Source organism: Diceros bicornis, chromosome 7 (genome assembly GCF_020826845.1).
Source record: "Diceros bicornis minor isolate mBicDic1 chromosome 7, mDicBic1.mat.cur, whole genome shotgun sequence".
In the NCBI taxonomy this organism is placed as follows: domain Eukaryota; kingdom Metazoa; phylum Chordata; class Mammalia; order Perissodactyla; family Rhinocerotidae; genus Diceros; species Diceros bicornis.
This window is the reverse complement of record NC_080746.1, coordinates 54666816-54694575: the sequence shown is the minus strand read 5'-3', so window position 1 is coordinate 54694575 and position 27760 is coordinate 54666816. Positions and strand designations below refer to the sequence as shown.

General features: G+C 58.0%; 1 protein-coding gene across 1 annotated transcript; it reads right to left on the bottom strand.

The window, feature by feature from the left end:
* Window positions 1-5289: 5289 nt before the first annotated feature.
* LRRC32 (leucine rich repeat containing 32) lies at window positions 5290-18684 on the bottom strand. The gene is made up of 3 exons (XM_058545561.1): window positions 18597-18684; window positions 13881-13971; window positions 5290-9327 (listed from the first exon to the last, which is right to left on the bottom strand). The coding sequence occupies exons 2-3, from the start codon at window positions 13965-13967 to the stop codon at window positions 7423-7425; spliced, it is 1992 nt and encodes a 663-aa protein (XP_058401544.1). The 5' UTR covers window positions 13968-13971; window positions 18597-18684; the 3' UTR covers window positions 5290-7422.
* Between the last annotated feature and the right edge of the window lie 9076 nt (window positions 18685-27760).

Below are 27760 nucleotides of genomic sequence, written 5' to 3'. Positions count from 1 at the left end.
TAAAAATGCTAAAGGAAGTTCAATAACTACAATGTACAATGAGGTTTCACAATTGACGAGGAAAAGATAACAGAAAAACGGGCAGAGGACAAAAATGGGCAGTTCAAGGGAGCGTCAACCCAAATGGCCAATGAGCAAATGACAGGCTGCTCAGATGCAGCAGCAGGGAAATGCGATTTATAGGAAAAATGAGGGGCCTCTTTATACCTGTCGCTGTCACCTGCATTTCTGGCAGGGAAGCACAGGAAAAGATACTCTCATAAGGTGTTTGTGGAACTGTGAGACGTGACTATCTTTTTGAAAAGTAAGCCTTATTAAAATTATATCGAACATGTATCCATTGATGGAGAATCTCAGTTGTAAGTGCTTATCTGACAGACATACAACGGCCAGAGATGACGGGCATATGGACAAGGATGCTTTTACAGCATGCTCATCATTGCAGGAAAAGAGAATAAAGTGGATGTCCATCAATTGGTGAATGGCTGAAGAAACTATGGAATAGTCACCCTCTGGAATTTTATGGACTGTCAATGAATCAGAGCAACATCAGTTTGTTTAGGGGGATCTCCTTGAAGTATTGTTGAATAAGAAAAGCAAGATGCAGGAAAATGTATATGATATGATCCCATTTTTATAAAATAATGATACATGCATATGTGTATTTGCATATAATTTAAATGTGTCTTCAAAGATTGCTTGATTATGGAGAAAACATACAGAAGGTTAGATATGAGAATGTTAATAAGTTACCTAGGATGAAAGAGGAGGGTGCAAGCTGACATGTGCATGCAGGGATGGAGGAGGGAGCCAAGCCCATCCTACCCCCTCCCCTCTAAAAAAATGATAAAGCAGGGGCCTTTGGAACTGGACTCTTACTCTGCAGCCTAGCTTGCCCCCTACCCCCACAATGCTTGACTCCTGGGACCCTTCCCTCAGTGATCCCTCCACCACCCTATATGTAGTCTTCCATATTTTTCCCCATGCTTCTAGAATGGGGCAGCCACGGCACTGGGGGGAGGGAAAGCTGGGAGGGCCCCAGTGTATGGGCTGCTTTCAGTGTATGAAAATGGACCTCGGGCTCCAGAGCGCGGATCTTGCTCTCCCCAGGCATTTCGTCAAATTCATAGGAGCGAGGGGAAGAGGCTCGGAGGAATATTAATTCCCTCACTTAAGTCCTTCAGTCTTAGCTTACAGATCATGCCCTTGGAGAGGACTTCTCTGAGTCTGCCCATCTCAATTATTTCCTCTCGTAGTACTCATCACAATTTGCCATTTTGTCTTTATTTGTGTGTGTGTGTGTGTGTGTGTTTAATATCTATTTCCCCCAGTAAACACTGAGTACCACAAGGGGAGGGATGTAGCATCTAGCACGGGGTGTAGCAGGGGCTTAAGGAATATTGGTTGAATTCAGTGATTTACTTACTCACTTATTCTCTTTTTCATTGACTTGCTCTTTTATTCTTTCCTTCATTCCGTTATTCATTCTAGAAACATGTGCTATTGGCTTTACCCCTGATCTAAGTCTTCCAGTTTCTAGGGTGGCTTTTTGAGGGGAGGCAGGGGTGGGGACATGACTGCAGAATTCCGGGAATGCATCCACAACTTGGGAGAGCTGGGTGAGTCCGAAGCTCTCCAGGGAAGGAAGAAAGATTCCAGAAGCCTGGAAAGTCAGAGCAGAAGGTGCTGAAGGATCAGAGAGGATAAAGTCAGGAGTGATGCGGTGGAGGCTGGGCATAGGCAGACTCCTCTCTGCCCACCCCCCAGGCCCGCCTCTTCCCAGTGCCCGACTCGGGCTCCAGCCGAACCATTTGCTCTGTCTGGAGGAGCCTCTCCTCTTCTCCACATGTTGAAATCCTACCCTTCCTTGCAGGGCCAGCCCAGATGTCCTCGAAGTCTCCCCTCACTCCTCCAGCTGGAAGGGCTGCTCCCTGCTGCAAACAAACGCCGAGCACAAATCTGGACCTCCCTCGTGGCGCTGACCACTTCCTGCCTGTGCTGTGCTGTGGCCCCTCCCTCCACCAATAGGCAGAGGTTCTGTCTGACTGTTCCCAGAGATCCCGCAGGGCCCAGGGCCTAGCACAGAGCGGATGCTCAAGCCGCTCTGATCTAACATACGAACAGCGCTGTACGTTTGCGGGGCATTGATTACGACTCTATTTTACGGACGGGGAAATGGAGGCACAGACAAGTGGCCTGACTTGCCCTCGCTCCCAAAGCAAAGCAGTGGCAGAGCCCAGACTCAGCCCCGCGTTTCTGGTCCCAGAGGCAGGGCTCTCTCCAGGGCAGCTTGGTGGGAGGTGGGAGGGTGGGGTGGGAGCTGGGTCCTGAGAACCAGCAGGCCAGAGAGATTTGGAGTTCGAATGGCCAAGTTCAGGGAAAGCACAGCTGGGGAGGAGCCAAGGTATTTATTGTGCTTGGTCTGCAGCTCCAAACAGAGCTGATGGATGGAGCCGCTCCAGGTCCTATAAACAGCTCGGCCTCCGCCCCTCCCTGCTCTCAGCCACCACAGCCCCAACTGCTTCAGTGAGATGGCGGGGAGGAGAGAAGAGTGGTAGGAGGCAGGAGAAGGGAAGACAAGGTCTTAGAGGCAAAAAGTGGAGGGAGATGGAGGGTGGTGAAGAAGATTCTCGCTTTGCCTTGCCACTGGCCACTGCTGCCCCTGGGAAGCCCACGTCCTGCATCCCCCTGTGTCCTCTGTGTCCCTGGGTCTGTCTGAGAAGCCTGTCACCCATTCTCCGTCTGAGGGCTGGTCTTAATCCCCACAAGTTTTTAAGTCCTGGAGGGGAGGGGCTGGCCATTCAGGAAACCTTTTCTGAACTCACCTTCTGTGTTGGCTCAGGGGCCCTGAGGACACAGAAATGACACGAGGTAGGACCTCCACCCGTGGCGGCGGATCAGGCAGATATCCAGATGCTGTGCTGAGGGCACTGTGAGCAGCTGGAGGAGGGAAATCAGGGCAGTCTCCCTAGAGGCGGTGATGTGGGCAGGGCTGGAAAAGGAGGAGTTTGGCAGGGGGTCAGGGTGGAGACATTTCATGTGGAGGAGGTGGGAGAGAGCCCGGTGTTGGGGACAGTCAGGAGGCCAGTGCATGGAAGTGCTCAATAATTCTCAGCTCTGAATACAAGGTGGGAGGCGGCCAGAGAGATGGTCCTGGAGGGCTGCAGGGACCCAGACTAGCAGGGCCTGTGAGCTGCCTAAAGGACAGGGGCACAGAAAGCAGACAGGGCATCCTGGGTCCCTGGGGGATGTGCCAGCACAGGGCACTGAGAGGGTGAGGCAGCCGGTGGGCCATATGTGCTGCCTTCCTCCCCTCCTGCCCAGCCTGCCAGCCTGGCTCCTGCCAGGACCCGTGCCTCCTGTGTCGCCGTAGCAGTGCTCTGAACTGAATAAGCCTAGTGGCCTGGCACCACAGGCTGTCTGTGACAGGGGGCGGGTGAGGGCCTCCCCTCCTCCTAGAACTTGCCGGATGCTCTGATGACCTAGTTGGCAGCTGTGTCCACGTTTGGCTGAAAACAGGAATTTCTGCCTCACTGGGGGTCTTGGCCAGGTGAGCAAGCTCCCCTGTTTTCCAGGAAGAGGGGTCAGGGGCCTGGCGGGCTCCCAGCTGGATTGGAGGTTCACAGAGCCTGGGCTGAACTCAGCCCATGCTCCTGCCCTCCCTGAGCACCTACCGTGTGCCAGGGTGTGGAGTCATGTGCCCTCTCACCCCCCCAGTCCCATCCGTGAAATAGGCATTTAAAATTTTCCTTTGAGGAGTAGGAGCTGGGAGCAGGAACTGGGAGGTGACAGGTCACAGCCCAGAGACGCTGGGTTGCAGAAATCTCCAGGATGCTTGGGGGTGGGGAAGGCAGAGCATTAGTGCACTGGAACTTGGGGGAAAGGAGCGGGGAGGAGAAGGTGGGCACCTGCGGAGGGGGCAGTGTCTGGGTGTCCAGCAGCTGAGAAGGGGAGGCGGGGCCACACGAGCACAAGCACAGGGGGCTACACAGTGGGGGTGGGGAGGCGGGGGCGACCATCCCTGCCTCTAGACTCTGCCTCAGAGCCCCTCGTCTGCCCCCAACCCCCACTACCAGTGAGGGGGCTCTTGTTCCCACCCCCAGACCCCACAGCCCATGCCCTCACCCTCCAACTCCTTTCCAGGAACCAGGAACACTCTTCTGCTGGCCCCTTCTGCTCTTCTTCCAAGTTCAACCTTGTACTGCAGCCCAGCCGCTGTCAATTCTCCAGCCCCTAGGGGACCTTTAGCTCTCTAGCTGGTGGGTGGCAGGGGAGGGTTCTGGGTATCAGGCCTGGGTGCTCAGGAGGGGCTGGAGACAGAGCCGTGGGCATCCTCAGAGCAATGGGGTGGCTACAGCAAGAGGGTGATGACATTTTCGGGGGGAGGAGGGTCTGGGACGGAGTCCTGGGGATGGCCATTCAGATGGCTCAAGGAAGAGGAGCACACAGCAGAGCCTGAAAAGGAGTGGCCTGAGAGGAAGCGAAAACCACGTGTGGGGGGTTCTAGGTGCCGGGGAGAGTGTGCTGATGGGAGGGTGTGGGTGACAGGGAGGACAGGGTGAGGGGACCCCCACAGCTGAGGGGTCAAGAAGGCGTGGTATGAAAAGTGCTCTGAGTTTGGCAGAGGTCACCCTCGGTGACCTCAGCCAGGGCAGTGCGGGCGCTGGTGCAGGAGGTGCTGAAGGCAGCCTGGGGTGGGTTGAGAACAGAGGGGAGGGAGGGAAAGCTACTTTACCAAAAAGTTTACCCACGAAGTAGGAGAAGGAAGGGAAAAGTGGTTTAAGGGTCTCTACTATTTTCGCGATGGGCAAGACTGCAGTGCCACTGAAGTCTGAGAGGAAGAAGGGAATAGAGAGGAGGGGCTGAAAAGAGAGGAGAGTGAGGGAGCGAATGAGAGAGGAGGGGACGAGGACCCTGAGGGAGGGAGGGACAGAGCCGGCAGAGGAGTGAGCACAGAGAAAGGGCGAGAACAGGGAGCCTCAGAGGAAGGAAAGCCACCACCGTGTTCCTGTGGAAAGCCACCACTTTCTCCGTGGCGGGGGTGGGGAGCAGGGTCTGTTAAGTGTGAGGGGACAGAGCATGGCAGGATATGTGACGAGGGCTGAGGCCCTGAGGTCCAGGGTGGTGACGACACAGAGCCTCAGTCTCCCACCCAACGGTCCCCAGCCTGTCTCCCCAGAGGTTTGCCCTGAGGATTCAAAGGCTGTAAGGGAAGCAGAGGAGGGCAGCGTTCAAGGGCACGCAGTGATGCCCACTACCCGCAGCAAGGAGGAGGCTGGCAGGCCGCGCTGTTTCTCCAAAATCATTTTTTAATACATTCATGTGGGTTATACAAAGAGCCGGTGCGAGGCCTGGGTGGGCCTGGCTCCTGGAAGGTGAGAGCAGCATTGTGTAGTGTTTTCAAAGATCAGGCCTGAAGGGGCCACACCTTGCCCTCCAGGCCTGAGGAAGAGTGTCTGTGCACGGTGGGCACCTACGGGCGTGATCCCAATGGGACTGGATCCACCACATACCACTTGGTGCCCCAGCTGGGGCCAGGACACCAGGTTCCAGCCCCAGCTTGGCCTTTGACTCCCTGAGTCCTCTACCCTCTCTGGGCCTCAGTTTCCTCATCTGTAAAACGGGGTGGAGAGAGGGGCGTTTTCACCGTCTCCCACTTTACCGAGCACCATCGTGAGCCAGACCAAAGGCCAAGCCCAGGTAAGAGAGGGAGACAGTCACGCAGGGTCTGGGCTCATCCCAGGGCCTCCCTTCTTCCAGGACAGCCCATGATTCCACAGGAACGAGGGACATGGGGTTATATCTGGATGGGTTTCTCTACCCATTTTTCTAGGGGGAAAAAAAATCTCTGCATGATGAGGACCAGAAAGAGCATTTGCAGCCAGCGTCCTCTTGGGATGTGACAGCTGAGAGAGAAGGAAACCACTCAGGTCCAACCACCAGTGCCACCACACGCCCCCCAGTGAGGTCTGAATCCACTTTTTTCACAGGCTCTGCCACTGACTTGTGCAGTCCTGAGCAAGGCCCACTCTCTCCACCAGCCTCAGTTTCCCTATCTGTACAATGGGGCGGTTGGACTCAGTGGTCTCAAGCTCCAGGTTCTGCTCAATGGAGGGAGATGGAATGAGGGAATGCAAGAGCAAGAAGAGAAAAAGGAGACCCGCACCAGTCTGCAAAGGAGGGAACAAGGGAAACTGAGGCAGAGAAGGAGCAGACAGCCTGTGGCTGCCTGTCTGCTCTCTGCCTGCCTGGGAGAGAGGAGGGAGAGGAGTGGGTGGGGATGCTCCCGGGCCCCGTTCTGCCCATGTGGGACCACTTCCTGTCCACCTAACAGCCTGCAGCCCCCACAGGGACAAAGCTCAGGCCCTGGAGTCAGGAGGATGTGGGTCTGAATCTCAGTTCTGGCATTTCTGAGCTGGGAGACCCTAGAGGGAGACTTGGAGCCTCTTTTATAAAATGGGATAAAATACCAACCTCAGAGGGTTCCCATAAAGAGGCAGATGCAGGCTTGGGTTTGTTACAGCTGCCAAGCCTCGTGCAAAACAGAAGCAGATTCCCAGGGTTCTAACTCATGGCTTGCCAGCAAGGGTGGGGCTGGGATGGAGCAGGGGGCCCGGGCAGAGGGTGGGGGGCTAGGGCAGTATTTGGGCCAGTGTGTGCCACACGAGCGTGCCAGCTAGGGAAAGAGCCTGTCCAGAGCAGGAAACGGAATGGTCCAGCCCTGGGCCAGAGCCCAGGGCAACAGCCTCTTAACCAGGCCCCGCCAGAGCCCGCCAAACAGCGCTGGATCCAAGACGTACTCATGTGGCTCCAGCTCACTTCCGGTCACAAGCTCCTCATGTTCCAGTGAAGCTGAAAGTCATTATCAAAAGATGTGACAAACAGTCTGCTTGGAGACGTCTCAGACAAATGCTCTTCGTCTTGCCCCTCCCTCGCCCTGGCCTGGCCGAGGGCAGGACTGTCCACACTCAGCCAGCGAGGGCTGCAGGGCTTCGGAACCCCAGGCCCCCACACTGTGTGGTCACTGCACGGCTCTGCGACCACCTCCCCACCCAGACCAGGAGATGCCTGAGGGCACAGCTGTGTCTCATTCACCGGTGTCCCCAGTGCCAGAGCAGGGTGTGGCACAAAACAGACGCCTGGCGAATGTTTGTTGATCCGATGGGTCAAACTTATTCTCTGTCAGTCCTGGAACTGCCCAACTTCCGGCTTCCACAGCTGGACCCCATGTGCGGCCTGGAAAGTGGGTCACTTACTGATGCAGCAGGATGCAGAGAAAGGAAACCTGGGCTGGGATTCAGAGACCAGGGTTCTCGGACCCCGGCTCACTGTGTGACCTTGGGTCAGTCCCCACCCTTCTCCAGCTCCCCCACTGACCTCAAAGGGTCTCCGGACTGAGCTGTTCTGCAGCCCCCGTCTTCTCTAGGCTTTGTACTGCTGGTTGAACTTCTGCCGGCGGACACAGCAATAGGTGGCCAGAGTGGTGAGGAGGATGGCAGAGACCAGGGTGAAGGTGAGGATGATGATGAGGGTGACGGTCTTGAGCCCCCCCTTCTCACAGTCCTCGGGACGCACGTGGCTCAGGGCCACCTCCTCCTGGGAGCCAAAGCGGCAGATCAGGTCCTGGGTGGCGTCCACGTCCACGCGGCCCTGGTGCAGCTGGGAGGCCAGCCAGCCGTTGCCGCAGCAGCTGAGTGGATTCCCCTGCAGGTAGAGGCGCCGCAGGCTGGTCTCCAGGCCGCCCATGGCACTGCCCGGCAGGAGGCTGAAGCTGTTGTTCCTCAGGTCCAGCACCTCCAGGGACACCGCCTGCGTCCAGGCAGGCAGGCGGCTCAGGCGGTTCTCGGCGAGATTGAGCCACTTGAGGCAGCTGAAGCAGGGCAGATCCACCTGCAGGACGGCCAGCCCATTGCCCTGCAGGGCCAGGACCTCCAAGGAGGCCTCCAGGCCTGCCAAGGCCCCTACGGCCACATCCAGCCCAGGGTTGGCGGAGAGGTCCAGCTCGGTAAGTGGCGTGTGGAGGAAGGCACCTGCCCGGAGTGTCTCCATCTCATTGTCCACTAGGTTCAGGATGCGGAGGGAGGAGATGCCAGAGAAGGCCACACAGCCCGAGGGTCCAGGCTCACCGGGGCCCCCACAGGGGCTGACTCGATTCCCCTGCAGGTTGAGCCTCTGCAGGCTGACCAGGCTGGCAAAGGTGTATGGCGGTAGGTCCCGGAGGGCATTGTCCTGCAGAAGCAGCATCCGCAGAGACCCCAGGGCGCTGGTGCCCAACTCCAGCATCTCCAGCGCATTGTGGCTGACGTCCAGGAGCACAAGGCAGGGCAGGGAGCCCGCACGCCGGGCCTCGAAGGCCCGCAAGCAGTTTCGGCTGAGGTTCAGGAAGCGCAGGGAGGTCAGGCGCTCCAGAAAGCCCTCGGGAATGAGCTCAATCTCATTGTAGCTCAAATCCAGATTCAAGAGCTGGGAGAGGGTGTGGGTGCTGGTGTTCCGGCTGGGGTTCAAGAGAGGCAAGGCTGACCAACCCTCGGAGGGCGCGTGGATGCCCTCGCCGCCCGGGGGCGGCCCCGCGGGGAGCCGGATGAGGTTGTTGGACACATTCAGGTAGGTGAGTCTGGGGAGGGCGGCCAGGTCAGGGAAGTGGAGCAGCTTGTTCTCCCGCAGGTCCAGCCAGGTGAGCTGGTACTCGGCCTGGGGCTCCAGGGCCGTCTGAAAGGCCTCTATGCTGTTGCAGCTCAGGTCGAGCACCCGCAGCTGCTGGAGGCTGAAGTCGGAGATGCAGGTGAGGGAGTTCCTGGAGAGATTGAGGTGGGCCAGGTGGGGCAGGGCCTCGAAAGCGCCATCCTCGATGTCCATGAGCACGTTGCTGTGCAGGTCGAGCCACTCCAGCGCCGGCGTGCCCCCGAAGCTATGGCGGGTGAGGCGCGTCAGGCTGTTCTTCGCCAGCGAGAGGGTGCGCAGGGCGGGCGCCTCCCCCAGCAGCCGCTCCACCAGGCCACTGTACAGGCTGTTCCCAGACAGGTCCAGGGACAACACGTGCGGCAGGGGGCCCAGACCACCAGTGCTCAGCGCGGTGCCCACCGCCAGGCGGTTGTGGGCCAGGTTGAGGTGCTCCAGGTGGGGCAGGGCCTGGAAGACACCTGGCTGGAGGAAGCTGATCTCGTTGGTGCTCAGGTCCAGGTGACGAAGCGCTGTGTAGAAGCCCAGGGGTGAGGCCAGGATGCTCCGCAGCTGGTTTCCAGATAGGTCGAGGGCCTCAATGTCCCGCGGAAGCACTGAGGGGACCTGGAGCAGACCAAGGCCCTGGCACAAGACCTCCTTGTCCACCTGGGGAGGGGGAGGGCAGGGAGAGCGGCGGGCATTAGTGGGTGCAGTAGGAGGTGGAACCAGACATGCTCCTCTCGGAAGGATGACTTGGGCCCCAACCAGGCTTGGCTAGGCTTCTCCTCTGGCCTCCCAGGATGCTCGACGTTCCTCTACCCCCGCCTAGTCACCCCAAATCCGGATGATCCCATCCTGCTCCTTGCCCCTGTCTCTGGCCCCACGTACAGGGAGGGAATCAGGGAAGCTTTGATGGGTAGACAGACAGACAGATGATAGACAGACATAAGGACAAACGAACTAATAAAATACCCTGTACTGATTATTACCCCTTTTTATAGGACACTGAGCTGTATATCAACTAGAGTGATCTAGAGCCAGTGCACAGCCAAGCTGGGACCCAGGCCTCCTGGTCCCACACCCTGGGTTCCCTCTGTGTGCCCAGATATTAAATTTACCCAACTGGTGTTAGAAATGTTTCCAAAAGGGAAAATTGCAGTTTGCAGTCCTGTCGTCAGTTTTTATTTTGGCTTCCTCCTCCGCAGATCTCATGCAAGCCCTCATCCCATGGGGCAGAGCTCCGGGTCCCAGAGCTTGCCTTCCTCGCTGACTCCCCACATGTGACATCCTTTCTGCTGCTGCTATCCACCCTCACCCTCACCCCCGTCAGCAGCTTCGCTTCCCGTGGTCTGGTCCAGATCGGCCCCTGGAGGTGGGGTAGGGGTAGGGGGCAGAGGAAAGAATGGCCAGGGTCCTAAGCCACCTTCTTTGATGACAAGACTATGGTTTTGCTGTGTGAGCCCCATCAAGTCACATTACCACTCTGGTTTCTTATCCAGAAAGTAACTCATCCTTCCCCAGTACCCACTCAGCATTTTACATTTTTATTTAGCATTTTCAGACCCGTGGTCTCACTGGATCTTCACAATAGCCTGCCCATCAAATATGATCATGCCCATTTAAGAAACCTGAGCTCAGAGAGGGTAAGGGAGGCTCCAGGATCACACAGCTGGTGAGGAGCAGAGCTGGGCTTTGAACCCAGGTCTTTAAATAACCAAAAGCCCCACTTTTGTCCTTTCACCACATGTGCCTTCTGGGGCCAGAATTCCTTCCATGCAAATGCAGTCAGCATACCAGGAACCCCAGCCTTTCCCAGCAAAGGGGCTGAATTCTGCAACCACCCAGCTCAGGCCGGCCTCCTCCTGCCCCAGCCTCTGTCTCCATCGACCCCTTCTGACCCATCCACCTGCCAAATGCCGGGCAGCTACTGAAAAACTCCGCTCTGCCCATGCTGCCCTCTGCTTAAACCCCTCCAGAGCAAAGTCCAGGACCTCAGCAGGGTTCAAGGCTATTTGTGGCCCCTGCTGACCTGTCTCCTCTCCTCCCAACCCATTCAAGCCCAGCCCATATGCAGCGACCACACCTGACCACTGCCCATTGAGCCCTCCCATGTGCACCTCTGGGCTTCCTCCTTGCTATTCCCTGTGCTGGTTATGCCCTTCCCAACTAGATCTGCATGGTGAACTCTGCATGCTGAGCTCCAGGATCTCCTCCACCAGGGAGCCTTCCCTGACTGCTGGGCAGGTCGGGGCCTCCTCTGGGCTCTCACAGCTCCTGTGCTTCCTCTCTCATAGCTTTGGCCCCCTGAAATGTGACTCTCTGTGTGGGGACCTGCTAGACCGTGAGCTCAGAGCAAAGAGGGACTGGCATGATGGATGTGGATGCCATGGACCTGGCCCACAGAAGGTGCTCCGTAAATTTTTTTAATGAATGAGAGTCACAGACATCATCGGCTTAGTAAAGGCCTGAGGCATGGAGTCAATCACCTTTCCGAAAGGAAAGAAAAGGGATGATCCATACATTCGGATCAGAGTCAAAGATCATTCGAGCCCAAAGTGCCCAGCCCACCCACTTCCTAGATGGGGAGACGGAGCCTGAAGAGGGCAGTGACCCGCACGAGGTCACAGTGAGTCAGCAGCAGAGCAGGGAGGGCAGGAACGCCAGCCTGGGGTTCTGGGCCTGGCCCAGCTCTCGGCTTCCTCCCTCGAGCGCCAAGGTGAGGAGGGGGAAGGAAGGGATGGCCCTCCACCGGGCATGTGGTGACTCTTCAACTCCATGAGCACAGTGAGCAGCCCTCCTCAGAGGACACCGCTGTGGTTGGGCACCCACTAAACCAGAAACTGACCCTGGCCACCTTGCCGCTCCTGCCTGGCTCCTCGCCCCTTCCTCCCTCACCACCTCTGTGCCCGCCGGGGCGACGAGGCACGGCCTCCTCCTCCCCATCCTCAGCTCCCAGGACCATTCTGATGAAAGAGGAAACAGCAAAACGAACACGAGCACAGTGACCACTAACTGGAGCGCCGGCTCCGCGGCAGGCCATTTAATCTTCCTGGGCGTTATCCACCTCATCGTACCCCCTGAGGAAATTGAGGCTCAGGGGGGTGGGCTGCCCCAAATCAGATAGTCAGGGGCTCAAAACTACCACTGTGAGTTCCTCTTCCTACTGGTGCCAGCTGAGTTCTGACCTCTGGGCCCTCAGCTGGGCGGGCACCCAGGTTGATGCCTTCAGCACCGTTACTGAGCATTTGCTATGGGGGGAGCACGTTACCCCAGTGCAAACCCACACCCCATCTCACCTCTGATACTTGCAGGCTCCCTGGGGCAGCAGCCCCTGAGAGCTGAGCCAGGACACAAAGCTGGCCACACCCAGGGCCTAAGACTCACTTTCTGCCCAGATGCCCAGGTCCCCGTCACAGAGGCCCAGAGGGGGCTGCTGGTAGACAGGGCTGCACTGGGCTGCCCGGCTCTCCAGGCCACAAGGAGCTGGAAGGCAAGGGCAGCTCTCGGCACTCCATTTCTGTGGCGCCCACCGTGCCCTGTGCTCTGAGCCCCAGCATGACTGATGCATGTAAGGAGGGGTCTTGGGGGAATCAGCCCTTAGCCAAGTTCAGAGCTTCTTCTGACGCCCCTCTACCCACTCTCTCAGATGTGCCAAGATGCCGCTGCCTAGCTTTTATTTATTTATATTTTTGGGTGGGAAGAAGACTCGCCAGCCAACTCCATTTGACCACCTGCACACAGAAGGGACCCAGGGGAGGAAGAATGACCCGGCACTGGACAGCACAAGCTCGGGGGAGCTGGGTCCGAATCCTGGCTCTGTTACTTCCTATTTGTATGACCCTGGTGGGTCACATCCCTTCTCTCAGCCTCGGGTTCCTGAGCTGAAAAGGGGAGTTCTGGGCAGGATAAAATGAGAGAAAGCCCTTAGTGGGGTGCAGGCACCCCCTGAGCCCTCAGCACATGGCAATTTCTTTTTACTATTTTGAAATCATCATAACTCCTTCCACGGTAGCTCAAAAAATGCTTTCCTGCCTATGAGTTTGTTTGCCCCAAATCCAGAGCTCACCCAGCTCCCCTCTGTCTGTGGGGTGGCCCAGGCCCTTCACCTCTCTGAGCCTGTGTCCCCAGGGAGAATGTGTCCCCAGGGGCTGCATTGGTGATGTCTGAGGCCTTCTCTGCCTGTGATTCTGGGTTCTGGGAATCTCAGAAGAGTTCTGAGGAGCAAGAAATGAGGTGGCAACAGCAGGACGTTGCAAACCCCAGGGAAGGCCCGCTGGGCCCTGGCTGCCAGCACGTCCAGCTTCCAGAAGCAGCTGCCCAGCCTGTGTCATGAGTGTCTGGTTCCAGGTCCAAGTGGGGCTGCCAGGGAGCCCATCCCTTCCCCAGCCCGAGCTCCGGCCTTGACCTCAGTGAGTGCCCAGCCTTACACGCGGACCTAAGTGGTCCCTTTTCCCTGTACCCCACAGGGTCATAGTAACTTCAGGGCTGGTCTCCCTGGCTCGGGGCAGGAAAGAGAACAAGGTGAATCAGACCTGGTCCCTGCTCTCAAGCAGTTCTTGGTCTGGCAGGTGACACAGGCTTGGACCCATTCACCAACCACCCTATGTGTTCAAGACTGAGACGGAGGGAGCATAGGGCTGCAGGAACCCAGAAAAGGGAGCAGCCTGGGAGGGTCAAGGGAGGCTTCCTGGAGGAGGCAGCAGTTGACCTGAGCAGTAATGAGTGAGAGGCATCCCAGCAGGGATGTGGCAGACAGGCCCACATCGAGGAGCCCAGTTAGGGAAGGGGATCTGTCCCCAGGAAGGACCCAGTACAGAGGAGCCCTTCCCAGCTGGCCCACCCCAAATTCCCCACATATATACACATTCTACATCACTCAGCTGGACCCACTGCCCTCTGGGGGCATATTGGGGGAATAGAGTCCAATATTGGCCCCACTGGTCCTAGAGGAATGACGTTGGACAAGTCACCAACCTCTCCAAGCCTGTTGCCAACTCTGTAAAATGGGAATAATGGCAGTTGCCTGGCAGGATTCACAGTAACTAAGGTATTGAAACATTCTAGTAGGTGCTCATTAAATGCCAGGTTTGGATGCATGGGGTACATTCCCTTCCTCTTCTGACTCCTCTAACTCCGGCGGCCAGTGGGGGGCGGTGGGACACCCGAGGGCTGGGGAGCTGGGGTGCGGGTGCTCACCCGGCCCAGGCAGGGCTTCTTACCATCTTACAGGGCACCTTGTCCCGGTGCTGGGAGGTAGCCAGGCTCAGGGACAGCACTGCCAGGAGCAGCAGGATCTGGTGGCTCATGGCTCTGCAGAGAGCGGGGAGGAACGGGGAACACCGTAAGACCACAGGCTCCTTCCCACCGCCAGCCCCACCGTCCCCTCCTGTCTGGGCCTGTCCTTGGGAGCCCCAGACCGCAGCTGCAGCCAGGATAAAGGTGAACGGGGCACCCTGGGAAGGGGCTGCGAAGTGGGGCTGCAGCCCATCACAAAGGGCCTCCACGCCAGGCCGAGGAGCTGGGCCGTTCTCCTGGGCAAGAGTTTTTAAGCAGTGGGTGACATGGTCAGATCTGGGTTTCAAAAGACTCCACCTGGTGGAAGACAGCCTGGAGGGGGTGAGCAGAGGCAGAGGGACCAAGCTCAGGACTGGAGGGGTGAGGTGGGGAGCCGGGCCTCTGACTCCACTTACACCCAGGCCACAAGCAGGTCCCCCGTCCTAGCTCCTCAGGCCCCAAACGGAATTCCTCAACTCCCCACCCAGGACTTTTATTTTGCCCTTTTTCTTTTGATTTTCTGATTCTGGAGTCCCTGCCATTGTTTGAAGGCTGGGCCTGGAGCGCTGACAGGAAGCCCCGCCAGGAGGCCTGCCCGCCCCTGCCCTGCCCGGCACTGCACATGGACTTCCCCAGGAGCAGGCTGCCAGGCCCTTTACTTTCACTGCAGCCACCTCCAGCACGGGGACACTCAGGCCTGCAGGGCCGGCCCTTCTCTCTATGAGCAGCCGGGGTGAGGCTGAGGGGGACCACGGAGGTCCTCGGTGGGGTCGGATCCAAGTGCTGCTAGGGGCTGCCTCACTGATGACCTGGGCCAAGTGTTAGGAACACAGATCAATCCATCAATTTCGTTCACTCACTGATTCATTCACACCTTTACTGAATGCCTCGTCCTATCTGGCTCTGGGCTGGGAACCGGGGAGACAAATGCGCAGAAGTGACCATGATACATACAGAGCGTTAACAAGGAGGGACACATGAAGTCCTCCAAGAGCACTGGACTCAGAGTCACCCAAACCTGACTGTTCTCTCTGTCTCCTCCACTTACCTGCTGTGTTATCTTGTACAAGTCACTTCACCTCTCTGAGCCTCAGTTTCCTCTTCTGAGGTTAATGCCAACTTCGCCAAGTTTTGTTAAAGATCAAACGAGACATTCTATGAAAATGCCACTTACAGAGCCTTACTATGCACTGGGTACTCTTCTGGACACGTTACGTGTATTAACTCATTTACTCCTCATAATAATTCAACGACTTGGTTGCATGATTACCATTCTCATTTTGCAGACAGGGAAACAGAGGCTCAGAGTGATTAAGTAACATACCCAGGGTCACACAGCTAACAAGTGGCAGGCCCAGGAAGTCTGCCTCCTGGGTCTGTGCCCTTAACTTCTACACTATAAGGTCTCCCACAGGTGCTCAGTCAATGAGCACTGAATTGTGACCTGAGGATGCTTCAGAAGAAGAGGTATTTATAGGACCTTTGAGGGCTGGGTCGTTACTGCTGGAACCCACTAGCTTCCTTGCAATGAATTTTAAATGAAGGTGGCTGCTCTGAGCTCCTGTTTTGCTCAAACAGGCAAGAGCCACAGCGGTGTCTTTGCAACGGTGTCCCCTCAGTGCCAGGGGCCCCTACACCCCACAGCCGCTCTCCTATCACCTGCGTCACAGGTCGGGCTTTCACAGGAAATTTTGTTCTACTGTTTAAAAAGAAGAACATCACGCCCATGTGAAAGCAAGCATACTCAGAATTGAGTGGAAACCCTTCGGGGGGCCTCCAAGGCCCTCAGGGAGCGAGCCCTGCCCACCAGCTCTTCTCTCCAGCTTCATTTCTCACTGTCCCCTCCCCACTCGGGGTTCTGGAAGCCTCCTATTTCCTTCAGTGCTCTGAGCACTGTTTCACTGGCCCACACCTTCACTTCCTCCCCTCTCTTGTGTGGAATACTTCCTCAGCCTTTGGGTCTCAGCTTAGATGTCACCTCCAAGAAGGCCTCTCTGGTTCCCCAAATCTGGGCTGTGTATGGTCCCTCCTCCAGGTTCCCACAGCCCCCGGGGTTCCAGCGAGCACAGCACCGAGCACTCTGTGGTTTGGCCCCACACCTCTAGGGCAGAAGGGGTTCACTCTCCTCTGGGACCCATCTCCACCACCAGGCAGGCCGGGGAGGTGCTGAGAATTGACGCGAGGAGTTGGTGACACAGTGACACTGGTGAGAGCAGCTGTTCTCCCTGACCCTCCCTTCAGCTCCCTGCCATACTCCTTCCCTCAACAGGGGTTCTGTCTGCTGTCCCCGAAAAACAGCCCCAGGATCAGCCTGCCTCCCGCCTGCATCACGGCCACAGACTGAGGCCCCGCCCTGGGCCTCGACCTCGGCAACACTCTGCTTCACCCCTGACCCTCCAGTCTGTCCCTCACAGCAGCCAGAGTGAAGTCTCTAAATCACACATCAGACCATGAATCTGCCTGCTTGGAAACCTCCAATAAAACCCAGGCCTTACCCAATCTCCGCTGACTTCATCTACCGCCCCTCCCTCGCCCGATTGCAGCTTTCCCCACATTCGTCCAACACGTGCGCTCCTGCCTCAGGACCTCCGCCTAAATGCTCTTCCCCACATCCTCACATGTCTGATTGTTTTCCTTGCATCGATCATTTCTTGATAATTTATTTCTCATTCTGTGATAAGAGGGGTCTATTAAGTGGTGCTCACTGAACAAACGGCAAAGCTAGGGGCGGAAGCTGCACTGCAGGGGGCTGTGTGCCACGTGCGAGGTGAGGACATGGAAGGACCGGGACACCTTCTGAACCTGAAGGCACTGCGGCCCAAAGGGGCCCTCGGGCCCCGCTCCTCTGCTTGCTACATCCCACTCTACCCCCAAGGTGGGCATCTGCACATCCAGCAGGGACTGTCCCTGCAGCCCGTGGAACCCTGCCCTGGCATCTGACAGACAGGGCCCCCTCAGCTGTGGGCACCCTGCAGCAGTGCCCCGAGAGTGGGTAGCATTTGAGGGCTGCCCGCTCTCCAGGGAGGCCTGAGGTCACTGAGACCCAGGATCACACGCAGACTCTAACGCTCACCAGCCCTGCTCCCTGGGGCGAGTCCGTTAATCCTTCAGTGCCTCCAGGTTCCCTCTGTAGGGCAAGTAGCCTGGTTCCATTCTGCCACTGGCTGCCCCCAACCATTGTGATGATCAAGCTGAGGATGCCCGGACACGTGTTGTCTTTCCCAGCTGGGACAATGACCCACAAGGCTGAGCAGCCCAGGCCAGACACGCTGAGGAGGGAGGCCCCAGGCCTGCAGATAAGTGGCCGAGGCCAGAGGAGGCAGGAGACATCGCAGGACTGATTGGGAGGAGAAATGCCAAAGAATGGGCATGTGTGTGAGAGTGTGTGTGTGTGTGTGTGTGTGTGCGCGCGTGTGTGAGAGAGAGAGAGAGAGAGAGAGAGAAATGGGGGTGGGGGCAAGGCCTACTATCATAATAAGCCCATCCCTACTATATAAGGATGTCAGACACTCTTCTATTCATTTGACCTATAATCATCTCACTTAATTCTCACAACAACCCAATAAAGCAGTTACTATAATTTCCATTTTACAGATGAGAAAACTGAGGCTCAGAAAGGTGAAGCAACTGACCCAACAGTTACCCAGCTTCTAAGTGCTTGGGGATTTGGGCCAGGTCTGTATAAGCCAAATGCTGTGTTTCCCCAGCAGGTGCTGAGCTGCCCGTCCCCTACAGAATTTTCCTTGTTTCGTGCATGAGTCGAATGAGGCTCAGAGAGGTGACTTACCCAAAGTCACACAGGCAGTAAATAGCAGAGTTGGGATCAGAATCCAGTCTGTGTGCCTCCAACGCATATGTTTCCATTACCCCAGGCCAAGCTCTCCCTCTGTAACCCCCTCCAATCCCCTCCACACCCCCGAACACACACTCACACCCAAGCAGACAGGCTCACAGCGCTGGGCTCCGGGGTGCTCCTCTCCCTCTTCTCAGCCCGGATCACTGGCAGAGTGGGGTCCTGGGAGAGCTGCTGTGGACGTTCCCACCAGCAGTGAATCACAGAGAGCAAGCCCCATTCTGGAGACATGTGCATCCCACGGGGGAATTAGACCTTAACCCAAAGGAATGTGGCTGTGATGGCGGAATTTCAGGCAGCCCAGGGTGGGGGTGGGCTCACATCTCATCACCCTCACATCCCTCACATCTCATCACCCAAGAAGGCTGGCTTGGAGCCCCTCAGAGAGAGGTGGGTGCCCCCGGCAGATGGGCAGGCTCTCTGGTGCGGTGGGTTGGGAAGCCCCACGCGCGGCCCGGGTCCGAGGGCGGTACGAGACCTGGATTCAAATCCTGGTCTGCCCCGAACTAGCCGTGCGTTCCGCAAGCGCCGGCCTTTCGGCCCTGGTATTCCCATCTGTCAAATGGGACCACCGGCCTCGCCCTTCCCGGGAAAGATCCGCTGAGACGCGAGCCTGGGAGACCTCTGGGGCTGAGGGAGGGTCACCCCTGAGCGCAGTGGGGGCGGCGGCGGGAGGGGGCTGCTGGGGGGCGGGGGGACCGGCGTCCCGAGGGACTCGCCGCAGCCCAGCTCCGCGCCCTGTGCTCGCGGGGGAGGGACAGCCGGTGCCCCGAGGGGCCGGGCAGCCTCGCCCCGGGGCGGCTCCTACCTGGCTCAGCGCGGCCGCCGCTCCTCTCCCGGGCACATTTTGCGCAAACCTGCCCACCCCGCGGTGCCGCCGCGCCAGCCCCGGGGTCCCGGCCCGAGGAGGCGCCGGCCGCTCCGCTGCCCCACGGGAGCCGACCCGGGAGGGGGCGGCGCGGGCTCCAATTTAAATACCTCTCCCGCCGACCCGCCCCACCACGCCCCCCTCGGCCCGGCCGCGGGGTCCTAGCGCCGGCCGGCGCGCCCCCGTGTGACTCGGTTGATGCGGAACGCGCGAGCGGGTGAAGCATCTTCTTTTCGCTGGAACCCCGGCTGAGAAGGGGCGGGCCGAAGGGGGCGGAATGAAAGGGCGGGGAGGCAGCGGGGTCGCTAAGGAAGCGCCGTGCGAGCGAGGCCGGCTGGGCGCCGCACGTGCGGGTCATGGCCCCACGGGGTCCGGAGGGGCGGGTGGCTCTAGGAGGCGCAGGTCCGCAGAGGAAATCCGGCCTGGCCACGATTTCCCCGCTGCCGGCGCCGCTGCACTTAGGGGGGGCAAACAGGAGAGGTGACGGCGGGGCTGAACGCGGAAGGAAATGACCCTTCACTGGCCCTGGGGCGGCCACAGAGGGGGTTCCCCACCCTGCAGCCATCCCTTCTGGCGAATCCAGGCAGGTCACTTCCCCTCTGTGGATTGTGCTCTAGTGTCCAGACCCGTCCTCCTCCATCATCTCCCGGACCCTTAAGCAGCCCTGTGAAACGGCACCACCCAAGTCCTCAGTTCTCAGATGCAGAAACAGGCTAGGGATGAGCACAGCAAATGTAAATAAAAACCAATTGTCTGGGACTGGTAAGGTCCTCATTTATATTTGGGGAAACTGAGTCTGGGAAAGTGTGACATATGCAAAGTCACACTGCCTGTAAGAGGCAGGGATTTGAGCTCAATCTGTCCACAGAGCCCTTTTCCAGGCACCATGTTGTTCGGATGGTTTTCAAGTGCTGTGCAAAAGTAGCGTGGTGCTATTATTGTCTTTTACATCAGAAGTTGAGGCAGTCTTCCCCAAAGCCACCCCCTCTTTCCAATGCCTTGACCCTACCACGTCACAGGGACCCTGCCCCGCTGGGTGTGGACCTGAGGATGGGGGTGCTGGGGGAGGAGGGTCACGCTGTCCTCTGGGCCCTGGTTCCAAGGGTGGAAGAGGATTCCTCTACCACAATTTCTCTTCCCTGATGGTCCGCAGCCCTGAGAGTGGCACAGGTGCCCCATTTTGCAGAGAGAAAGGGACCACCCAAAGCTTTGTGGTCAATCAGGGTAAAGCTGTGCTTAGTAGCTGGGTTCCCTGATCCTAGATGGCTGCTTTCTTCCCTCCCTCCCATCTGGCTCACTGTGGGGATGGGCCTGGGCAGATGGGGACAGCCCAGAGAGGACAAGCTGTGATGGGGTTGCTCAGGGCCTAAGCTAGTCTCAGAAGAGCAGATCAGAGAAAGCTTCGCTCAGGAGGGGCCTGGGCTGCACGGAGGGCAGGGGTGGGAAAGGCTGGAGGACCTGGTGTCCGTAGCTACCCCTCCCCCCCGGCCACCGGAGGCCTCAGATCTGTGCACAAAGAGGTCCCAGCCGGTTATCCCAACCCCGTCTCTGGGCTCTAGTGCTCCATCTGGTCAAAAGGAACCTCAGTTTCCCTGTCTGTAAAGTGGGGAAGATAGTCACTACTTCTCGGAGTTGATGCCAGAGCTGAGTGTAACGGACCCAGCCTGGAGCCTGCGCCCAGTGGATGTTAGGTAATTCCTCACTGTTTGTTGCAGCCGCTGCTGCTATTTTTGCTGTGTACCCTGTGGGCTTCCTTTTCCAGATCCTTGTCCAAGGGGCCAAATGTCCAGGAAGTGCTTCGCGGCAGCCCTGCAGGTGGGCAGAGCACGGCTGAGTGGGATTCAGGCAGGTCCCGGGCTCTCCTGTCCCACCTGCTCCCCGACATCCAGGCCCAGGCTGGCTGGGCATGCCCCACCCTTCCCTGAGCGGCCGCCAAGCAGAAACCGCTGGGCTGGTGCGAGCTTGGGCTGGGGCCTGAGCTGGGCAGGGCTGAGGCTATGGGGGGCTGGGCGGGAGTGGCCTGCCTCCCACTCCCCCACAAAAGGCTGCGGTTGTGGTTAGTTAGTTCACGGGGTTCCACCTCACTCAGTGCCCGGATGGGGCTCCCCAAGAGTTGGAGACAGATGGGCAACCAAGCATGCCCACCCGCTGCAGATGCCCCTCGGGACTGGGGGCTGAAAGCCGGGAACCCCACGTGCTCAGTGCCCCTCCTTCGTCTCTTCCCTTCTTCAGCGGTCACATTGCTGTCTTGCTTGTGGCAGGTTGCTTGATCTTTCTGACCTCAGTTTGCTGATCTGCAAAGTGAGACTAGGAAGAGCACCTGCTGTCCCTGCTTGCCGTGCAGATCAAAGGCAACAATGTATGTAAAGTACCTGATCAGGGCCTGGCCCATGGTCCTTGCTCAGTAAACGTGACCTCCCTTCCCTGGCGGCCCCAGATGGCTGGTAAATAAAAGTGTCCAGGACCTACCCTTGTGGAGCTCCCAGACCAGATGAGAGGCAGAAGAGAACACGGGATGATTGGGTCCAGAGGCCTCGAAGGCCGAGTCCGGGGGTCTGAGCTTGGTCTGAAGTCGGGGGAGAGGCTGGACCTGAGCAGGGCTGGGTTGCCTGGCAGCCATGTGGAGGGCGGCTTTCTTTTAAAGGCTACCAAGCCCAACTTTCTGTCCAGTGTTGCTTGGCTCTGCTTGCACATCTTTGGGAATGGGGACTCCTCCTGGACAGCCCACCAATGGGCAGCTCAGTCTTCACGGTGTTGGTACTTTTGTGGAAATGCTTCTCTTTCCTTATGTATCTGTCGGGGAAGATGGGAGACACGTCTTTTCCCGTGTCCCCTGGACTACCCTTCTGAGATGAGAAAAGACCCTCAGGTACCAAGTCAGGCTCAAGGCTCCCTGGCAGGGTTTTGCCTCAGGCCCAAACTCAAGGATCCCAAGTAGGAGTGAGTGGCCCAGGGAGGCAATGATGTGCACATCTTGTGTGACCTTGGACAAGTCACTAAACTTCTCTGAGCCTTGCTGTCCTCATGGCACCCCGGACCCCCAATTTAGTTTCCATCGTTCTTTGCTGAACACCCACCATGGGCCAATCCTTCCTCTCATGTGGCAAATCAGGGTCAGGACAGCCACAGACAGCCTTCCAGGTGTCTTTATGCTCAATTACTGACTAGGAAACTGAGGCTCAGAGAGGTTAAGTAACTGGCCCAAGTCACACAGCCTTGGAGCCAGGAATTGAACCCAGGTATCCGGACCCCCAGGCCAGATCTTGGTGCAAGGATATGACTGTCCTCACTCCCTGCCCCTCCCCAGCACCTCTGTGGGCCCCTGGGAGTCAGGGAGTTTCCTTATCAGCCTGTATTGGGGCCCTGTCTTCTGGGGCAGAACCCTGGCTTCCCCAGTTCTTCTCCTGCCCTCCTTCCCTTGCTCCCTGCAGGGACTGGGCTCAGACCATACCAGCTGTGGGTCACCTCCTGGAGGCCAGTAGGAAAGGAGAGCAAATGTTGCTGGGTGTCAGCTGTAGGGAGTTTGTGAGCCAAAAGGCAACAATGGGTGCTTGGGAAACCAACGCTTATAAAGGGACAGGTGGTGCGTCCCTTGCTCTGAGCACTAGCTGAAGTGTTAAGTGGAATGATGAGGGCTGACAGGACCAGGCCTGGGCCAGGTACTTTACCTGAATTATCTCCTCCTCCTCATCTGACGAGGGAGGCTATTGTTGCACCCCTTTTACAGAAAAGGGACTGAGGCTCAGAGGGATTCTGTGACTTGCCCATGGTCACACAGCGAACAGGGCAGGGCAAAGCAGCCATTCCCATCCGAGTCCTCAGACGACAAGGCCCTTGTGCATGGCCAGCGACTGGCTTGGCTGGTTTTCTGTTCTCAGCGGGGCATGAGTCACCCCCTCACTGTGGCACCTGGAGCAGCCAATGCAGGGAAAGCGGTGCCCATGAGGCCCCGAGCATCCCTCGGCCCCCACACGGGAGGCTCCGGGCTCTGAGTCTGGGGCTGAGGAGTCTGGAGGCTCCCGGAGGCCCCCGGGGAGAGGGGGGACGTTAGGTGAGAAAACTCAAGACTGGGTGAAGCACGCAGGGCAGGCTCAGAAGCGTCTCCACAGCTTGACTGCCACGGACCGTGAAACCACAGCTCTCTGCCGCGCTCGGGCTGCTGGGAACCTGAGGGTTTGTCCCTTTGAGCCACACCACTTTTCTCTGTTTTAACCATTTGAAGGTTAAACCCCTTTTCTTGAGGATCCAGGGTTGTCACCATGGGGTTTGGTTACGGCCCGTGATGTCACAGAGTGTAACCTCCCAGCTAATGACAACGGCAGCAGAGCCAGCCCGGCTGAGACAGCAGCAGACACGTGTGAGCTCCTGACGGCGGCGCTAATTTGAGGCAAGGCTGCCGTGGGATGGCCCTGCCACCGGAGGCTGGGTGACCTTGGGCAAGTCATCCTCCCCTGGTAGTTTCTCATCTGTAAAATGGGGACAGTCATTCTGCCAGCTTCAAGGGGGCGTTGAGATCATGGTTCTGTGGAAGGCTGAGTGGGGTAGGGGCTGAGTCCATGTGACTGTTGATACCTTCTTCCTCACGTGAAAGTGGGTGACTCTGTGGCTGACTGAAGGGACCCGGGGGCAGGTGGAGCACCCAGGGACGGGAGACAGTGTCTGGAGGGGGCTGAGTTGGAGCACTTAGCGCTGTGGCTCAGGGACCCAGGGCAGAGGTGGGTCCCGGGCTCCTCAGGCAGGGCCCAGCTCCCTAGGGGAGACGGGCTGTGGCCCCTAGCGCATCCCATGGTGGGGTACCCTGCCTCCAGGAGTTCCCTGGAGGTCCCTCCCCAACCCTCCCGGCTGTGGGCTTCTCGCTGTGCTGAGCTCCCAGCAGCTGCGAGCGCCCATCTTCCTCCGGGCGGTCAGAGCCCCCAGGCCTGGCAGAGCATCTGGAAACTGGCTCACGTACCAGTGATCCACAGATAATGGTCACCTCAAGGTTCAGAGAATCCTGCTGCCTCCTCTACTTCCACTCCAGGAAGGACAGCAGATTCTAGGCCCCGGGAGTGTGAGGACGAGGTTGTAGGCGAGCTAAGAGTATGAGTCCCCCACCCCGACCCTCCTTTCTTTCACTTGCCCCACAGAGGTGCCCCGGGTTCATGCAGTCAGCTCTGCCTAGGCCAGCTGCTCTCAGACTTGGAGAGTGCCAGAACCCCCGAGGGCTCATTAAAACAGATTGCCCGGCCCTGCCCTGAGCTTGGTTGGAGGTGGGGCCCAGAATCTGCATCTCGAGCAAACTGCCAGGGTGCTGAGGCTGCCAGTTGGCAGGTCCCCCATGAGAAGCTGCACCTGCGTGGCCGTGGGGCAGGCGGGTCGGGGGTGAGGCTCCTCCCAGGCAGCCTTCACCCGCTGTGAAACGGGGATACCAGCAGCCTCCCCGCTGAGTGCGGAACTGAAGGACTGAAACAGACAGGTTACGGTTAACAGGATTATGACTCTTTCTTACCAGGAGCGAAACCCCGAAACCAGCGTGAGGCCTCGAATCCTTTCAGGTGGGGAAGGGGCTGGGCCGGCAGGCTTCTAATGCAGCCTTCATGTTGTAACCCATTTAATCCTCCAGCACCCGATGAGGTAGATGCTATTATTAGTATTATTATCTCCATTTTACAGATGACACATGAGGAAACCCAGAGAGGTTAAGGAATTAGCTCAAGCCTGAACAGCCGGTGCGGATGAGTCCACCAGTGGGGCTCCAGTGCAGACCCGCTTAATGCTTTATTGTATTGTCAACTGATGGAGCATTAATTAGCCAAATGAGCAGATAATCTAAAAGTCTTCCAATTTACCCTGTATTTCTCCCCCTCTTGGGTGGGGTAAGGAGGGGCCTGAGTAGGACTAAGCTAAGGAAGAGAGCAGCCCCGGTTTCAGAGAGGGACCCACCTGGTTCCCATCCTTACTGTGTCGCCCACTGCTGCGTGACTTTGGGCTGGTGGCCTCACCTCTCTGAACCCGTTCTGTCTCTGTAGAGTGGAGCAATGATGGACAGGGAGGGCTGTTTGAAGAGTGAGCTCCTCTGTGTTAAGTGCCCGCCCGCCCGTGGCGCTCACCCTGTTGACGGCGCTGCTCATGACTCCTGGCGGGTTGTTGTTTGCATTTTTTGGGCAGCTGCTCTATCTTCTTCATGCTGGTTTAGCTCAGGGAGGGAGGCCAGTGGTCTGTAAAGCTTCTTCGGGCTGTGCTCCAGGGATGTGCGGAGGGGACCTGCCTGAAATGCGGCTGTGGCTGCCACTCGGGCAGTGAGAGTGGGCAGCATGTCCATTCTGCGGGGGGACAGGTGGGGCCCCCAGAGGACAGCGAGGGGGCAGGGGCCTGGGGACACCCAACTCTCACTGGGACGGGTCCTCTTTAGCGCAGGCGCCTGTGACCCCTTCTTGTCCTACTCACGTGGCCTTCCTCCTCATGACCACGGGGCCTTCTGGAGAACCTCAGTGCTGGCCCGTGGGGAAATCTGGGGCTTGAGGGGGCAGCAGCCAGCCCGAGGTCACATAGCCAGGAGATGGCAAAGTGGGGGCTGGAACTCTGCCCCTCTCTGCTGTGTTGGGCTGTCATGCCTCCCCCAAGGACACCCCTCCACACACGTGCTCCCCCCACAGACACAGCGTACCTGCACAAGCACTCACACTTCCACACACCTTCACATATACCCCCAAAGACAACACGGGACACACGGGGCCACAACTCATGGAAACAACAAGCATGCATCAACTTCACGCAAAAACCTCACACAGACGCACACTCCACAAACATTTCACAGAGATCCCCTCAAAAGTCACGCAGTCGCCACACACACCCTGCACAGATACACACACCCTGCACAAATTCAACTTGCGTATACATACCACGCATGCAGCACACATCACAAGCATGCACACTGAGCGTATGTGATGTGCACACAGTTTATATATATATATATCTCCTATGCAAATGCCGTAGTCACAAATACACCACCCGCATTGCCCAGGGACACACTTCATGTCCCATAGATATGGCAAAGACTTAAAACACCCAGGCTCCCAAGCCTGTGCACATCCACCAGACACGGTGTGCAGATGAGCATACTGTGTGTGTGTGTGGACGTGCACATACGCAGACACACGTGCACACGCTCGTGGGAGCTAGGCTCTGATCTGGAATTGCTCATGGCTCTGATTTTCTCAGAAGTAGACCACACATGAGCTGAGTGGCTTCCACTAGGCTGCTTTCCTGGGGTGTGAAAGGGAAGAAGGGGCAAGGGCACAGTTGGATGGACTGCCGTGGCCTCCTAGGGATGCCATGATTAATCCCGGTGGGATGCTGGGAGCTCAGGACCCCAGGAGCCTGGAGGCTGGGCTGGGGCTCTAGAATGCAGAGGGCTGGATCCTGTCTCCTGAGGAGCGGGTGCCTGGCCCTGTCCCTACAGCCAGCCCTCTCTCTAGGCCTAGAAGTGTAGGCATGAGTATTCAGCCTTCTGGACTGCTGCTCGCTGGCCTCTTCTGGGCTGGGTGACTTCTGCCTGCTTGCCTTCCCTCTCCCCTGTGTGCTGGGGGCAGGAGACCTGGGTCTGAGGCCTGAACCAGACCCTTAAAGCCAACCTCACCTCTGCGGCCATCAGGGCCCGTCTGGCCTCCCGGCGGACGGGCTGCGCTTCCCGTTGGCAGAGGCCGCCTCTTGGGAAAAATGGGCACCCCCTCTCCCTGCAGGATCTCCCGTCAGTCAGCATGGACGCTCGTCCATTTCACAAACCCCTTCCAGGCCTCCCGGGTGCCCCCAGCTGCTGCCCCCCACTCTTGTCTCCACCCAGCCAGCCCTGTCCAGGCTGCTCCCTGCTCTTGCTGTCTCCATTCCCCTCCACCGTCCTCACTGCCTCCTCCACTGGCCTCTAGCCCCATCCTTCCAACCAGCGCATCCCCAACCTCCCCGTCCAGAACTGCTGTGGACAGACATACTTCTGTCCCCAGCTCCATTGAGCACTTGGTCACTTGGCTGCATGCTTCACAGCTGCCCACTCCCTCCTTCCTGGACGGCCCTCTCTCCTTGGCACCTTGAGATGCCCTCTCCTGGTTCTCTTCCCACATCTCCAGCATCCCCTCCTGGATCCTTTCCTGGCCCCTCCCCTCCTCCCTCCTGCTCCCCTTGATCTTTAAATGTGGAAGCTCCTGGGTCTCCCTCCTGCTTTGGCCTCCGCTTGTTTCTCCCCTCACCCTCCCGTGAGGACAGCTTCCTGCTCCAGCGTCTCCCTTTCCTGTTCATCATCCAGCCATTCATCCTCCACGTGGCGGCCAGATGGAGTCTCTCCAAAGCACAGATTCAACCAGCTCACTCTCTGCTTAAAACCCTTTGATGGCCCTGGGGGGCCAAGCCCGTGTCACATTTCCCGTTTTCCTGTCTCTTTCGATACTCACAGGGGCCAGATTCCACATCACGCACACATACAACCTCTATCTTCTCTCTCCTTTCCTGCTCTCTCCCAACTGTGCTCAGTTATCTCTGCCACACTCCCTCTCCTCTCCTCCCTCTCCCTCTCCCTTCCCATCTCTCCCCTCTCTGTCTGTCTCTCTCTCCATTTAGAGTTGCCAGAGGTGAGGGCTGTAGGAACAGGCTTATGGGGCTCCCATACCAAAAAAAAAAAAAAAAAGCTGAGTCCTCTGACTGAAAGGGCTCTTCACGGCTGTGCTACAGAAGTCCAGGAGGCCAAGAGAGGGGGGACTGTGGCCGCAGGAGTGAGAAATTCACCCTCCTTTGGGCTGCCCACGAGAGGAGCCTTGAAGACATCCATCCCAGTGCCTGGAAGGCCTGGATTAGCCCTTTAAAAGGCTCCTTGGTGGCCAGAGTTCACTGGGTTCCCTGCTGCTTCGCTCTCCCACTGCCCCATGTACACTGCAGTCTCCGACCTTGACCCCTGTCCACAGCACGCTCTGACGTCTCCCCATTCAGCTTCGCCATCCGCCATCCGCCATCCAGACACCTGGCTGTCGGCCTTGGCTTCACCCAGGGCCCCAGCCTCACCTGCCTGCTCCTCTGGACCTCACCCCAGAACTCACCCCATTTCCTTTGGCTGGTCCCACCCTGCGGCTGGTGACTGA